Below are 16408 nucleotides of genomic sequence, written 5' to 3' on the forward strand. Positions count from 1 at the left end.
TATAGCCTTAATTCACAAGCATGGTAAGCAGAGAGTCCCAAATGGGACGAAACGCGCGTCCTGGATTCCACTGCTAGCCACTATCCATCTCTGCTTACCATTTTTATACTTTTGCTAAAATTTTAACTGAAATTATTTTCAAACGTTTAAACAACTTTATTTTGTCCCAAAGTTAGGTTTCCAGCAAAAATATCTCTCAAACTCTATCTTTTTAATGATGCATACCTATATAGGTTTTTTCTCGTAACCGTGTATATATCTAACCCTGTCTGTACGCAACTAGCCTATATATATATATATATATATTTATATGTCTGATTTTTCATGTTTGTGTGTGCCTAACATTTAGAAATCGTTGATTCAAAATACCAAATACTACTCATAAAATAGTTTTATTTTCTTATCATTTTTTTACTGAAACATTCAGTTAGTTTTTCTGATCTATCAGTTTATTGGTGGGTTTTTTTTGAATTTTTGGAGGTATTAACTAGTTTTATGACACGAGCGATTATCTAGACTATCTATTAATAAGTAAATATACGTACACCGGCGTAAAGGTAAAAAGAAACGGATTCTTCAAAAATGCCGCTTTTTCCACACGCACTTATTCAAAATTAGTGCTCACTTATTTATTTATGGTAACATGCCAGACTGTGAAGCTAGGTAGTTGATGCTGTTTCAAATACTACAGAAAGCAAGATTTCCTTCAAAATTGCATATATATATCTGGAAAGTTTAACAATTATCTTCAATAAAGCTTTTATCTAAGTTTTCATTGTTGCTTTGAAGAATGAACCTGTTATCTTTCAATCCATCTTTGCATCGCATGTTTTAAAATATTTTATTCAATTGTTTCTTCTCATTATTTGAATATAGTTATGGGAAAAAACTCTGTTTTGAAAAACCTAGCACTCTCCTCCACTCCGTCTATTATATAGCTAAATTTGTGCCTTATATTGGTTTTATTCAAAATTTACTTCAAGTATTTCAAAATATTAAATAAATAACACAATAAGACACTGACTTTTTTCTCCGTATTTATGATAAATGATATCCTGTTAAAATCTTTCCCAAACCTTTATTCGTAGAATACGTTTTATGCAAACTGCCAGGTTAAATAGATCTCTTACCCACTCTTACTCACCCTCCCATCCTCCATTAGAAGTGCATTTCTCATTCGTTCATGCGAAAATTAGAAACTTAAGAATAAAATATAATTTATCACTTTTCATTGAATTTCTTTCTTAAAATCATTTTTATGAGTGGATATATATATATATATATATATATTAGTGTTCATAAATTTCCTCAGATGTTTTTCGTCTTCTCTTGAAGTATTAGGACCAGAGTCGGAAGTGGTGGTGATGTCATGAAGATTGTGGGAAGCTAAAACACTACAATCACAAACTTTATTACTAGAATATTTCAACTGGTAAAAACGTCTTTGTTTTAAAGACTAATTTTCCGGCGATGGACAAATATATCTATATCAGAAGGGGTTTGTGTGGACATTATAGTAATTTTAATAGTTGAGATCATGAGTCATATGAAGCTAGACCACCATGGAAAACCTGAAAGCACCGGACGGCCGTTTTGTTCTGTCGTGGAACTCCCCAGTAGTGCGCATCCACGATCCCGCCTCGCGAGATTCAAACCAAGGATCTATCAGTCTCGCGCGCAAATGCTTAACCTCTAGAGCGAACTACTATGATATCCACAAAAACCCATTCTGATATCTATCAACATATGCTCACTAGTGACTGGCTTCAAGAGGTATTTCTTGGAGTTCTATTGAGAAGCATTGACCTGTGGAGTTCAACAGGGTCTGTTGTGAGATAGTAATTCACTGAAGACAATGGTGGATGTGTCGCTCAAGTTCGTGGATTAGTTAAAGTTAGACATTAACATCGTTGGATGCCGGCTTAATGGTCTAGAGGTTAAGCGTTCGCGCGCGAGACTGATGGGTCCTGGGTTTGAATCTCGCGAGGCGGGTGTAGGAAGCAATTTCCTACAGGTGCAACTCTAATTTATTCTCTAGACTGTCGAGCACAGAGTCTTGGTTTGACCAAAGTCAGAACAAATAAGCTATTTGGCTTAACAAACTTTATCTGTTCCTAAAACGTAAATTAACAACGTTAGTATACAAATAAAGAGTACAGTTTATTACATAGGGAAAAGGAGAAACATGAATAACATACCAAACAGTAACTAGAGGATATGAAAAATGAGTCAACAAGGCGAATATTGTTTTACAATGAACATAAAATTATGATTGGTGGATAAACAAGACATACTATACAAGGTCAAAGAAGGTTGATTAGATGGTGAGCGTTTCACTTTTATCATTGATGGGTTCGTCTATCGATCTCACTTTACAGCGGGATCGTGGATGCACACTGCTGAGGAGTCCTCCAATAGGACGAAACGACCGTCCAGTGCTTCAGGTTTCCCATGGTGGTCTAGCTTCAATTGACTCATGATCTTAACTATTAAAATATTTTTATTCATCACGAACAGTACTAGTGTGATCCATTCTTAAAAGTGTATCAGTTAATTTTGAAGTATAACATTATATGAATTATAGTTCTAACATTGATCTGTTCATGATTTCAATGAAACTTAGTTCAGTTGAGAATTTTATAGTAATGTGATCACTTTGTTAATATTTTTATCTCATTACTTCAAACTTTGTGTAAATCCATTCAAGAAGGCCATGTTAACATTTCTTGTGGAATTGTTTTTTTTTTCATATAACCATATATTCCGACATTAATAACTCGCTTGTTCAAATCTATTTGATCTTGTCTAATTTCAACAGATAAACTATCATTAAACTCATACTCAATCGATTATAAGTAGCGAATTTGTTATTAAATTGCATGCATGTTATTCGACTGAAATAAATGTTTGTTTGTCTATAAACTTCGAAATCTGCGGTACATATCAAACTTCATATAAATTAATAAATGAATATATTTTTATTGGTTAAATAATCTTAGAAACACGGGTTAAACTTTTATGTTCTAGTTAGGGTTCAAGTTATCCTATTGTTGATATTTAAAAATGAATTTTAGTCTCAGTGGGCATATTTACAACCTATATGAATCACACTGAGATGTAAGTCACATCCAGCTGCTGAGTCTCGAGTAGGACGAATCACCAGTTCTGGATTTCAATACTTGTCTCAATCTGTCAGTTCTCTTCCACTTCAAATAAAAATAAAAGTCCTCTGCGTTAAATATTCAAGATATATAGATGAATGACCATGATTTTTGTTAAGTGTACATTTTCTTTTTAATATTTTTTCCGAGTAGTTTTTATTTCATCTATCCTATTTGTGTATATCTCTATAATTAATGCTAAGTCAGTACTCAAAAATTAAAATCAGCAGTATTTTTATTGATGACGGAAAATGCACCATGTAGAATAATTCTCTAACCTTCAGTCTATCGTTAGCTTTGAGTTTAATATAAGTATTCTGTCAGATTTATCACTTATTAGACTATTGATTGTTTCATTCTGATTAATAATTATTTCATAATTTTATCGTGGGTAACACTTTAGCCATATATAACCATCGATCAATCTGTATCGAGTCAAATAATATACCCCCTCTAGTGTGATGAAAAATGTAAAACACACGACTTTGTAGCTCTGTGTTTACTCCCTGTGAGCTTGTAACGTAAACTGTGTGTTTAATTTCTGTTACTGGCAAATTTTTGCGCTAGTGTGGTAACCATCATTATTTATTTACTTACACCTGTCACCTTTTGTGCAGGAGCACAGGCCACCCACCAGGATTCTCCACTGAACCACCATATTATTCAGCATATTCAACATATTTCACTCAGTTATCGGTAGATCTCGATGTTAATAGCTAGATAGTTTTTTTTTAATTTTCTGTCTCTAACATTTATTTAACGAATATGGAATGTACGCAAAATCGCCTCTGTGAATCTAAAATAACTGTTTGTATAGTATTTTGATTTGAATATTCTAACTTTCTCCACTGATAAAATATTATTAACAAAATTATTGTATCAGTTACAAACGAATGAAAATGATATCAGTAATGAATTCAAATCTTGATTTGTGTTGTATAAATGGCTGTTAGTATTGTGAACCATGGTAAAATATTTTTTGCTTCATTCAATATAAAACCCTTAATAATCTTGTATTGCATCTTTCTTAACTTAGAGTAGGAATATTTACTGGCATAGTCTTCGCCATATATTTAACGGGAACTGAAGAACTATTGGAAACCAAAAAATCGTTTTCTTAGTTCATCTCAATCACGTTGAGAGTTACATAGCCATTTCTGACGACGGTCAAGTTATATCATGAATTAACGAAGTTGGAAATACTAGACCTTTGAAATAAGCTCGTTACTCACCTTGAGACCTACTTGTCTTGAACTCGGTCCATGACAGTGTCGTGAGTTTGATACTAGGATGGAAGACATGTCTAGTCCTTGCTTATTTTCAGTGATTTTCCATCTGTTGTCCATCCGTGACGAAAACTGATTTCCACATGTATATTTTATTATTTAGAAATATACTTCTCAATAGTCATTATAAACCTATAATTTATTGGTTAAAATACTCATTTTTTTAAACTGTGTTACTCCACATCCGAAACCTGTTCTGTCTATTTGGATTTGCACAGTCGGATACTAATTTCTAGCTGAGATCTGATGTATAGCTTACAACTAGATACATGTATGTAAGTGGTCGTCGTTATTAAATTGCACTAATTTTTAAATCATGTAGTTAAACGTTAAACTTTTTCAATATTAAGTTAAACTTTGTTTTAAAAATGATTCAATTCAAAAAATGATGTGACAGAATTTATTATTTCATATTTCATCTAACATTGGGAATAGTAATAAAAATTAACAAATTTTATTATTCTTTGTATGAACATTGAATTCTTGGACAATGTGAATAACTAACACAAATAAGTAAATTTCATCAATTTACTTTCCTGTTTTCATTGTTGCAGTAGCAATAACACTTACTATTTAAAATAGCAAATACGTTTTTATGAATTTTGAAAAGTTTGGTGCTAAGGTTGTGTTGATCTAAGAAATATATGATGTATTTGCGCAACACATTTTCAACAAATAGAAGATACATTTAAGTTAAACTGGTAGTGATTTAAATAGTTTAAATTAGTTCGGTAATGTCTGTCTGTCTATTGTAGTATACTGATGAGAGAAAATAAAAATTCACTTGTCTAATAAGAATATTTCACCTTAGTTTAGTTAGTAGGAGCTCGTGTAGATGGTTTTATATTACTAATATAATACAGTATTATATACATTTTTTTAAAAATTCAAATCACTAATCTTTTCCACATAAAATAGTGAAGAGACAAAGAGTTGCTAGCTCGTTTGGTCATCATCTTGAACCGAAGCTCTCAAACCAAAACAATAGAATACTTACATTTAACTGAATAGAGTTGGATCTTTAAAATGATCTTTTTATACTTTGGTTATTATTTTTTTAAATATTTTCTCCTCCGAGTTAATTAATTAATTGAAACTTAAAACGATTCAGATAAATGTTACCTTCTAATTTCTTTATTCCTATTGTCGTTCATGAAATTAGTTAATTAGAATTATATGTTGTTATTGTTACTTTTTTATACGTAAATAGAAAATCATTTCAATATTAAACTTTTCTGTTAAATATTATTGTACTTTGTTTGTATGTTTTTACAAAAAAATTAAATTTAAAAAAAAATATCCATTTCAGTGTGGTCGTCCTACCCCAGTCCGTAAATATTCTCCAACATTATTGGATAAAAGTGATGCCGTAGATGAAACAACCAATAAAAAGACATTATTGAATAAAAATGATCGATTGCAACAACAAAATCACCAAGACCACCAACTAAATCACCATCTACAACAAAATTTACCTGTACAAATAGAAAATATATCTAAAAGTCCATTTTCTTCAGTGAGTCTGTTTTAAAGATTTATTTCTTTTTCTAAAATTATTCTAAATAGTTCATAGATCTTCACTAATTAACGTTTATTGAGAAATTTTGTTTCAAATATAATTTAAAATCTAGTCCTATCTCTATTATTATTATCTATTAAAATCCAGTAGTAATCTACGTAACATCAACTTACACTTTCTTCTTTCCAATTCACCATTTAAAGTTTTAAAGTTCCTTGTGACTCACCACTTTATTATTCCAAGATCTGACTCCGATTTGAATGAATAAAAAAAAATATGCCGCGAACATAAATCTTCCGTTTATTTCCTTATATTTCACCTGGACTAACCCTGTTTAAGCGGGGGTTGTAAAAAGAAGCCAAATACGAAGTGAGTTGAATGAGTTTATTTCAGGCTTTCGTTTACTCAGACAGACGTAAAAATGAGAAGCGGAGAAGACAAGCATGTCAACTCCCTCTAATAAAACGTAACTCACTATTTACAGTCAGACAAAAATAAGCTATAGACATTTGATTAATAGGGTAAGCGATACTCACACATATGCTCACAGAAAAACAGTCAAGGTTATAGGCAAATAATTGACAAGATCAAAGTGTGATTCAAGAAAGATAAGTCAATTGGTCTGTCTGAAAGCTAGAATAACCCATATGGGCGTGACATTATACTAGACACTCCAAATTGTTAGTGAGAAGCCATAACCAGTAGAGTTCAACTGTCTCTAGTATGAAGGGAGACAGTTACTCACCGAAGGCAGTGGGAGATTGTTGTGCAATATCGTTAATTGATTGAAGTTCAACTTGCAGACTATTGGATCTCGGATTAGTAGTCAACAATCTGCACACCCTCCATAATGATAATTATGATGTGTTTAATAATTTTTGATAGTTGAAGATAGTTCCCATCATGTACACTAGAAAATAGTTTTAAATAGTGAAGTCCAGCTATGTAAGCAATGGGATTTGTTATTATTATTGATATTGGACTAATATCTTACTTTACCACTAATTGGCTGAAATAAAAGGCACAGTCTATTGGATTTTATCTAAGTTTTTCAAAAGTTGTGCACTCATTTGGAGACGTCAACGTTTTGAGTCCAGTCCCTAGCAGAGTCATAAGTGCTAACTTACGAGTTGTTCTAAACTCAGATGAAACAGCTATTCAGTCCTTCTTAGTTTTGTTTGATTTTTAGCTAATGTTAATCCGTGACAAAAATTATTTTCATCTAGAATTTTTCTCCACAGCCTTCTCAACAATTTTGAGTGCATTGAAGAACAGATTTTTCGAAACTAATAGTGCGACCTTAACCTTAAAAAATCAGCTAACACACTAAAATACGTTGTCGTAAACGAGAAGTTCAACCAATCACATACCAAGGTGGCGCATAATCAGTAACAACTTGGTCACCCACCCATTTGCCAAATAAGTGCACATATATTTTATCAGGATGAAACAATTTTTGCGATAAGTAAATCCATCATATAACTCCGCCTGTAGCTCTTCTAGAGTTACTGCCGGTCCCAAGCCCGGGTAAAGGAGGAGGGTTGGGCATGGGGTTAGCGACCCCATCCCGTAGAAAAGCTAACTCGCTAAAAAAACGCTAACCAGAAAAAATAATTCAAACCATTTAAACTCTGCCCTGGGAGTTGAAGGAATAATTATGACGTCTCATGATGAAATCCGAAATTCTTCGGAAGTCACGAGACCGATGCACCTTCTAACAACCAGAGCAACACTTTTTATAGGTACATGGAACGTCCGGACAATGTGGGAGACAGGAAAGACCAGCCAAATAGCAATTGAAATGAGGAGATACAACTTGGCAGTACTCGGAATCAGCGAAACCCATTGGACACAAACTGGACAACAAAGGCTAGGTACAGGAGAGATGCTGCTGTACTCCGGTCACGAAGGGCAAAATGCTCCACACACTCAGGGAGTTGCTCTAATGCTGTCCAAAGAAGCACGAAATGCACTTGTGGGATGGGAATCTCATGGACCCAGGATAATCAAAGCATCATTCAGAACAAAGAAGAAAGGGATCACAATGAACGTTATCCAATGTTATGCACCCACCAATGATAGCAACGACGATGATAAACATCAGTCCTATGAAAGGCTGCAATCAATTATAGAGAAGTGCTCACGAAAGGACCTCACAATCCTGATGGGGGATCTAAATGCTAAAGTTGGAGTGGACAACACAGGATATGAAGATGTAATTGGACGACATGGATTAGGAGAGAGAAATGAAAATGGGGAGAGACTTGCAAACCTATGTGCATTCAACAAATTGGTTATAGGTGGCACAATATTCCCACACAAGCGCATACACAAAGCTACATGGATCTCGCCGGACCACACCACAGAGAACCAGATAGATCACATCTGTATCAACAAAAAATTCCGAAGATCAATGGAAGATGTGAGAACCCGGAGAGGAGCTGACATAGCTTCAGATCACCACCTGGTTGTGGCCAAGATGAGACTGAAGCTAAAGAAACACTGGACAACTGGACAAACAGCACTACAAAGGTTCAATACAGCCTTCCTTCGAGATACTGACAAGCTCCGTGAATTCAAGATAACTCAACAACAGGTTCCAAGCTCTACAGGATCTACTGAAAGAACAAGAAACTACTTTGGAGGACAACTGGAAAAGGATAAAAGAAGCCCTAACTTCAACGTGTCAGGAGGTTCTTGGTCCTAAGAAGCATCATCATAAGGAATGGATCTCTATGGGAACCCTGGACAAAATTCAAGGAAGGAAGAACAAGAAACTAGCAATTAACAACAGCCGAACACGAGCAGAGAAAGTCAAAGCACAAGCAGACTACGCAGAAGCAAACAGGGAAGTGAAGAAAAGCATTAAAGCCGACAAGCAGAAATACATGGGAGAACTAGCAACGGCGGCGGAAAAAGCTGCAAGAGAAGGGAATATGAGACAACTATATGATACAACGAAGAAATTGGCAGGAAGATATAGCAAACCAGAGAGACCAGTCAAGGACAAAGAAGGAAAGACAATCACTGAGATTCAAGAACAGAGGAAAAGATGGGCAGAATACTTCGAGGAACTGCTGAATAGACCAGCCCCATTGAACCCACCGAACATCGAAGCAGCCCACACTGACCTTCCAATAGATGTCACTCCACCAACGATCGAAGAAGTCAAGATGGCCATCAGACAAATCAAAAGTGGGAAGGCGGCAGGACCTGACAATATACCAGCAGAAGCACTGAAGTCAGACATTGAAATAACTGCAAATATGCTTCACCTTCTATTCAAGAAGATTTGGGAAGAGGAACAAGTGCCAATGGACTGGAAAGAAGGGTATCTCATCAAGATAGCAAAGAAAGGAGATCTGAGCCAATGTGAAAACTACAGAGGCATCAGTTTGTTATCAGTACCAGGAAAAGTTTTCAACAGAGTGCTGCTGAATCGGATGAAAGACGCAGTAGACGCCGAACTTAGGGATCATCAGGTTGGATTCCGTAAGGATCGGTCGTGCATAGATCAGATTGCGACACTACGGATCATCGTGGAAAATCAGCTGAATGGAACTCATCACTATACGTCAACTTCATTGACTATGAGAAGGCGTTTGACAGCGTGGACAGGAGAACATTATGGAAACTTCTTCGACACTATGGAGTTCCTGAAAAGATTGTCAACATTATCCAAAACTCATACGATGGACTACGGTGCAAAGTGGTGCATGGAGGACAGCTGACAGATGTATTTCCAGTAAGGACCGGAGTCAGACAAGGCTGTCTACTTTCCCCATTCCTCTTCCTTCTAGTGATTGACTGGATTATGAAGAATTCGACATCTGAAGGGAAATACGGAATACAATGGACAGCTCAGAATCAATTAGATGATTTGGACTTCGCAGATGACCTAGCCCTCCTCTCTCATACACACGAACAAATGCAGATGAAGACCGTAAATGTAGCAGCAGCCTCCGCATCGATAGGCCTCCACATTCACAAAGGAAAAAGCAAGATTCTCAAATGCAACACGGAGAACACCAACCCAATCACACTTGATGGCGAAACCCTGGAAGAGGTGGAAACATTCACGTACCTGGGGAGCATCGTTGACAAACAAGGAGGATCGGATGCAGATGTAAAGGCGAGGATTGGCAAAGCAAGGGCAGCATTTTTACAATTGAAGAACATATGGAACTCAAAACAACTCTCAACCAATTTCAAGGTGAGAATCTTTAATACGAACGTCAAGACAGTCCTACTGTATGGAGCTGAAACGTGGAGAACTATTACAACCATCATCAGGAAGGTACAAGTATTTATAAACAATTGTTTACGCAAAATACTCAACATTCATTGGCCGGATACTATCAGCAACAGCGTTTTATGGGAGAGGACAAACCAGCCTCCAGCTGAAGAGGAAATTAGGAAAAGACGTTGGAAGTGGATAGGACATACATTAAGGAAATCACCAATGTGCATTACAAGGCAATCCCTAACTTGGAATCCGGAAGGGAAGCGGAAAAGAGGAAGGCCAAAGAACTCACTACGCCGGGAAATAGAAGCCGATATGAAAAGGATGAATAACAACTGGAAAGAACTGGAAAGGAAGGCTCAGGACAGAGTTGGATGGAGAATGCTGGTGAGCGGCCTATGCTCCTCGACGAGGGGTAACAGGCGTAAGTAAGTAAGTAAGTAAATCCATCATATAAATCCACATGAAATGATCTCAATGAAACTAATTAGCCTTTTTTAAAAAAAACTTATCTATATAACATAATTTTCAAGAAATACACTTTTGAGAAATAAGTGTGAATCCTATCAGTTTGCAAGTAAAATTAATTTATTCACTTTTTCCACATTTTTATGTTCTAACTGGTACTTTCAATCTCATTCAATTTCTTTTGATATTATTTACTTTTGGTGATGTGATTTATTTTGTTCAGTATGAATAACAAGGATTATGGAATGAAGTGGATTTTTTTTTCATTATTAGTGCTGTAAATCTTCTAAATATACAATGATTTCCTTAAATAACTGAAATGAAAACTTGACTAAAATGTAGAATAAAGATTATTTTGTGATTAAATTAGATTTTATAGGAACGATGAAAAACTGTTAAGCACAGTTGGATGGATCCTCGCACACTTGAAAAATAATCATCGTCTCAAGACAACATTAACGAATGAATTTGTTGAAAACTAAGGTGCACCAAACAGGACTCCACATCTCAGACTTCTTGCAATACCGGACCTGGTAATTTTAAAGTCTCGTAAAAGGCATCATATTGAATTCCAATGTTCATCGTTCTCAACTTCGGTTTATTTTTGGTAAAGTGTGATCCCATCTGACTTTCGAGTTGATTAACTCTACAGACTACATCTGGCTTCAAATAGAATTGTGTAAAGCACGTCATAAACTACCTAATCTCTAGCCAAAGCCTAGTTAAGACCTGGAGATCTCGAGTTTGATGTTTTGAGATGTCTGAACATCCGCTATTAAGAATTAGATTAGAGTAACTGTCTAGCCCTACTTGGTTTCTAATAGTTCTTTAGTTAATCTCAGGTTTTGAACATTAAGATTCCTTTACATGAATATACAACAGATAACTGTATTCTATATTAGACTAGAAGATCAGTGTGACATATTACTTTATTATTCGTTTATCGTTAGAACTGGTCTCTTTCGAAATAGAGATTTTTATTGTTAGTTTTCAACAAGATATGTTTTCCCATACATGATATATTGTTTATCGTCCTTGGAAGTTTTTTTCTACTTACTTCGTCTACGTAATGCTTAAGTACATTTTTGACTTCACCTAATACTTGCATATTATGCTGTGATAAGAAACATGTAAACATAAACATTTCGAGTCGGATTATTTAATTCGAAATTATTGACTTTTGACCAAACCCTTCGTATAACTTTCATTTCTAATATAAATTCGTGCATGAATCTAACTACATGCAAACTACTTCGCTGATTCGATAATTTCTTGATTGTATTTTTGCAGCAAATTCGAATACCAGAGAATGTGGCTCGTTTATATGGTCCACGCAAGGGTAGTTCATATTGTTATGTATGTCAAAAGCGTTTATATCAACTGGAACGTGTGCGGGTTTCTGGTTATTACTTGCATAAGGATTGTTTACGATGTTCTACTTGTGATATTCTTTTGAATAAAGATTCAGTGAAATGCGTCAGCTCAAAGAAAGCAAATGAAAAGGGTAAATAATTAAACACATATAAGTTCTTTGTTCTTCATAATGATATAACAGTGATTTTAAACCCTATTAGTACCTTTTTTCAAAACATTGATTTGTTCACTTACGTTAGTTGTTTACAGGGAAATCGTCCAATATACTTTCTGAGATTTTGTAATCATCTGAGGTTCAGCCACAAAGCTGATATTAAAATACAGTTGTATTGATATTTTTTTAGAATTTGTTCTATTCGTGCCCTACACTATCATTAAACTCCCGAATTTCTCGGTACAGCCGAGAATGGAGATAACTCTCTTTCTCGAAATGCTCAATAATGTCCAGGCGTATATAGCCACTAACAGAGAAGCCCTACTCACTGCCTTCTCGCCACGTTGTTGTTTGCAAATTGAGAGAACGGAAATCAAATGTCCGGCGCTTAAACTGGATGTGTGAGTACGGAGGGCCCACGTAGGGGAGTTGGGAAACCCTGATTCCAAATTAACCAGTGCACATGGACCCCATAATCCTGTAGGAACAAATGGCGAGTGGATCTATTGTTGGTCACCGGCTACCATGAGACTGTATCTCCTAACGCTGTTTAACTGTCTTGTGGATTATATCTCTAGGTCAAATGGTCGGAGAGTGGCCTCCTAAGAAAACCACTTGTTTAGGCTTGTGCACCCGGATAGTATCCCAGCCTATACACAACCTAAATGATAACTACTTTTTATGGCGCATATATATTTGCTGCCTCCTTGTAATAATGTTTATGTGTATGTATAAATAAACTGTTATTAGTATGTTCTTTGATGCTAATCGCTAGTACTTTTCTTCAATTCCTTAACTATCTCATGTTTCATTATGCTATCAGAGGTTTTAAAACCTACTTTTTAAAACTAGCTACTAGTCATTTGTAAATGGTTGTCAAAATAGAAGTCTTTTTGTTTCGTAATCACAGAATCATATTTGTAATGAAGGAACTTGTCATTGACTATGTATTTATATTATATTTTAGTAATTTAAGAATTTTTAATAACTTATTTGTACCTTCAATGCAAACTTCTTATTTTATTTCTTTTTTTTAAAATGATTTTTCATGATTAAAATCTCAATCTAAACTGTAGTTAATTCATCAGTTAATAATTTTTGCCTAAATATAGGTAATAAAACATTCATCATGAAATTTGTCACTCTTTTATTTTTTTTATCCATTTAATCTGTCCATTCGTTTATTTTTTTCTATACTTTATTTCCTTTTTAGCTTCACACCTCACTTATCGATATTATTTGTTACCTTTATATAACTTACAACTAAGTCATACACTGATTAATAGCATCAGTCATAAGTAACTTAAAATCTGGAAAATATGTGCATCGATTCAAGTCTCCACTCCATACCAGCACATTGAAATGAATTTATCACGATAAATTTCAGTGTAGTAGAAGTACAAACAGTATCCGTAGTAGCAGCAGTAGTAGTAGAAACTGTTAGGTATAGATAATATGGTTTGTGAAGGAAGAATAAATTTACTGATGTAATAGTTTAAAGTCTAGTCCGATACTAGGACGAAACAAACTGTTCAGATTCTATAATTTAGTGCTAAAATTTTTCAAAACAGTGCTTCCGACTAGAATTTCTGAAAGAAATTAATGTTGTTGAGGCTTGTAGATACCGCATTTTGATAAGTAAATGCCATGAAGTACAAATATCGGTTATATGCTTTCTATCGCTTATATGAAATGATTAAGCGTGGTGTAACTCATCAAATATAGAACCATTTACTCAGCTTTGAGTCACGTTTTATGTATAAGGGATTGTGATATCACTACCCGGCTACCTTAACAGAATTAAGTAGGATAGGACTCGAACCTGCGACGTACTGGTTGGAAGTTGATAGTTTTAACCACTACATCATTGTTCCGCACTTAGCGTACGTTATATTGCAATATGTTAAGAGTAGTAATCTGACTTTGGTGATATTATTATTTATCTAATCTATGAATTTGAAATTTAAATAACGTTAGCTTGCTACTTACGCTCAGATTGCAATTGAGACATTGTTGATGACCAATTTTTAAAAAATCTAGGTTGTGAATTATACATATGTATGAAAACGTTGATATTGAAAATACTTCAGGATTACGTATCACTAGAAAATAGACCCAGACTCAACAATACACATATCTGAAACCACCATAAATTATATATTTATATTTCAATTTATTAGCTTCAATCATTTATTGGTATAACAACCCAGAAAGAAGTACCAACTTGCTTATTAATTGATCCATATTATTTGATTGGTGGTAAACTTCAATGCGAGAATGAAAACTAAAGTGTGGTTTTTTGATTCTTATATTGGCTTCTTGAATAATAAATCATTAAATTCATATTCTTTCATTATTTTGTTATAATCATATTCGTAAAACATAACAAATGAGGAGAATACTAATCTTAATTAGTCTCTTAGTGTTCTACTAGACCCCAACCGTAGCTGCTAGTTTGATGTGGTATCTGGGATTCCATATCGTTGTGAATCAGTCACTCTATATTATCTGGAATATTCTTACCTTTGGGCCTTATCATTCCAGGCTGATTTGTTAGAGAGAGGTAAGATGTATAAGTAGCAAACTTGTGGTCCAAGGTCGATGTTGTGGTTCTGACTATACTGGGTTGTAACGGCAGTAAATTGTTTTTTCAGACAACCAGCATTTGAAGTGATGTTACCTTTCCACAATTGAAGAGAGAGTTAGAAAAGGTCGCGTTTACAAATGTCATACCTCTCCCTGTCCTACGGATTTCTGTCTCAGACTGTAAGGATTTTTGAAGTACGGCGCTCACACGTCAAAAATGGCTGTACGTGACCAGCCGGAAAGAGTTATCCTTTAGATTCAGAGATCTTTCATCTAGGTCGCAAAAACGACCGCTTCCTGGTTTTAAATGGTTCTTTTCAATTAAAGTCATGTCGCACTATACAATCTTCAAAAATGACATAGATACTATATTTCCTTATTAGTTAATAGTACTCAATGTTGAACTTTGAGGTTTCAACACTGAGAATATAAGGATTAATACTTAGAAATACAGAAAAAATATGTCGTTCATTAGTTTCTTTCTAAAATCATCTTCATTTTTTTTCTTACTTAGCCTTATTTTACTGTCATTTACATGTGCCATTGGAAAATGGACTTAATGAACGTAAAGTTGATTTAATTGAATCACGATACAATAAATCAGAAGCTTCTTTAAAAGCTCGATTACAAGGTAGGTAATAATAAATTTATGTAAACAGTTAAAAAATTTGTGTGAGATTTTTTTAAAAAAAAATGTTATTAATTATTACGAATTTTGTTGATAAGATGTGGTGAGTTTATTAAATAAAATTTTAAGTGGATTTATGGCATAATACCAGATAACTTCCAGTTATTATAACCCATTCAATGTAATCTTAATTACAAAATCCCAATATATAATTTCCATACTTACGCCTGTTACCCCTCGTCGAGGAGCATAGGCCGCTCACCAGCATTCTCCATCCAACTCTGTCCTGAGCCTTCCTTTCCAGTTCTTTCCAGTTGTTATTCATCCTTTTCATATCGGCTTCTATTTCCCGGCGTAGTGAGTTCTTTGGCCTTCCTCTTTTCCGCTTCCCTTCCGGATTCCAAGTTAGGGATTGCCTTGTAATGCACATTGGTGATTTCCTTAATGTATGTCCTATCCACTTCCAACGTCTTTTCCTAATTTCCTCTTCAGCTGGAGGCTGGTTTGTCCTCTCCCATAAAACGCTGTTGCTGATAGTATCCGGCCAGTGAATGTTGAGTATTTTGCGTGGACAACTGTTTATAAATACTTGTACCTTCCTGATGATGGCCGTAGTAGTTCTCCACGTTTCAGCTCCGTACAGTAGGACTGTCTTGACGTTCGTATTGAAGATTCTGACCTTGAAATTAGTTGACAGTTGTTTTGAGTTCCATATGTTCTTCAATTGTAGAAATGCTGCCCTTGCTTTGCCAATCCTCGCCTTATCATCTGCATCCGATCCTCCTTGTTTATCAACGATGCTTCCCAAGTACGTGAATGTTTCCACCTCTTCCAGGGTTTCTCCATCAAGTGTGATTGGGTTGGTATTCTCCGTGTTGCATTTGAGAATCTTGCTTTTTCCTTTGTGAATGTGGAGGCCTATCGATGCAGAGGCTGCTGCTACATTTGCGGTCTTCATCTGCATTTGTTCGTGTGTATGAGAGAGGAGG

The 16408-nt window shown here is 35.0% G+C and overlaps 1 protein-coding gene and 1 non-coding gene across 2 annotated transcripts in view; one reads left to right on the forward strand and one right to left on the reverse strand.

Annotated features, from left to right (window-relative positions):
• Smp_tRNA_02113_Gln_TTG.1.1 overlaps window positions 1-32 on the reverse strand; it is a 66-nt gene extending 34 nt beyond the window's left edge. Inside the window, exon 1 of the tRNA in view lies at window positions 1-32. This exon is cut by the window's left edge and continues 34 nt beyond it. This is a non-coding gene — a tRNA.
• The window catches only part of Smp_130440 (hypothetical protein), a gene marked incomplete at its 5' end in the record, with an annotated part of 114414 nt that overhangs the window by 74503 nt on the left and 23503 nt on the right, over window positions 1-16408 (forward strand). The window contains 3 exons of the mRNA XM_018790086.1: window positions 5757-5963; window positions 11968-12181; window positions 15306-15422. Of these exons, the coding sequence (XP_018646394.1) occupies window positions 5757-5963; window positions 11968-12181; window positions 15306-15422 (538 nt within the window). The remainder of the gene's footprint in view (window positions 1-5756; window positions 5964-11967; window positions 12182-15305; window positions 15423-16408) is intronic.

This window comes from Schistosoma mansoni (assembly GCF_000237925.1).
Source record: "Schistosoma mansoni, WGS project CABG00000000 data, supercontig 0126, strain Puerto Rico, whole genome shotgun sequence".
Lineage (NCBI taxonomy): Eukaryota > Metazoa > Platyhelminthes > Trematoda > Strigeidida > Schistosomatidae > Schistosoma > Schistosoma mansoni.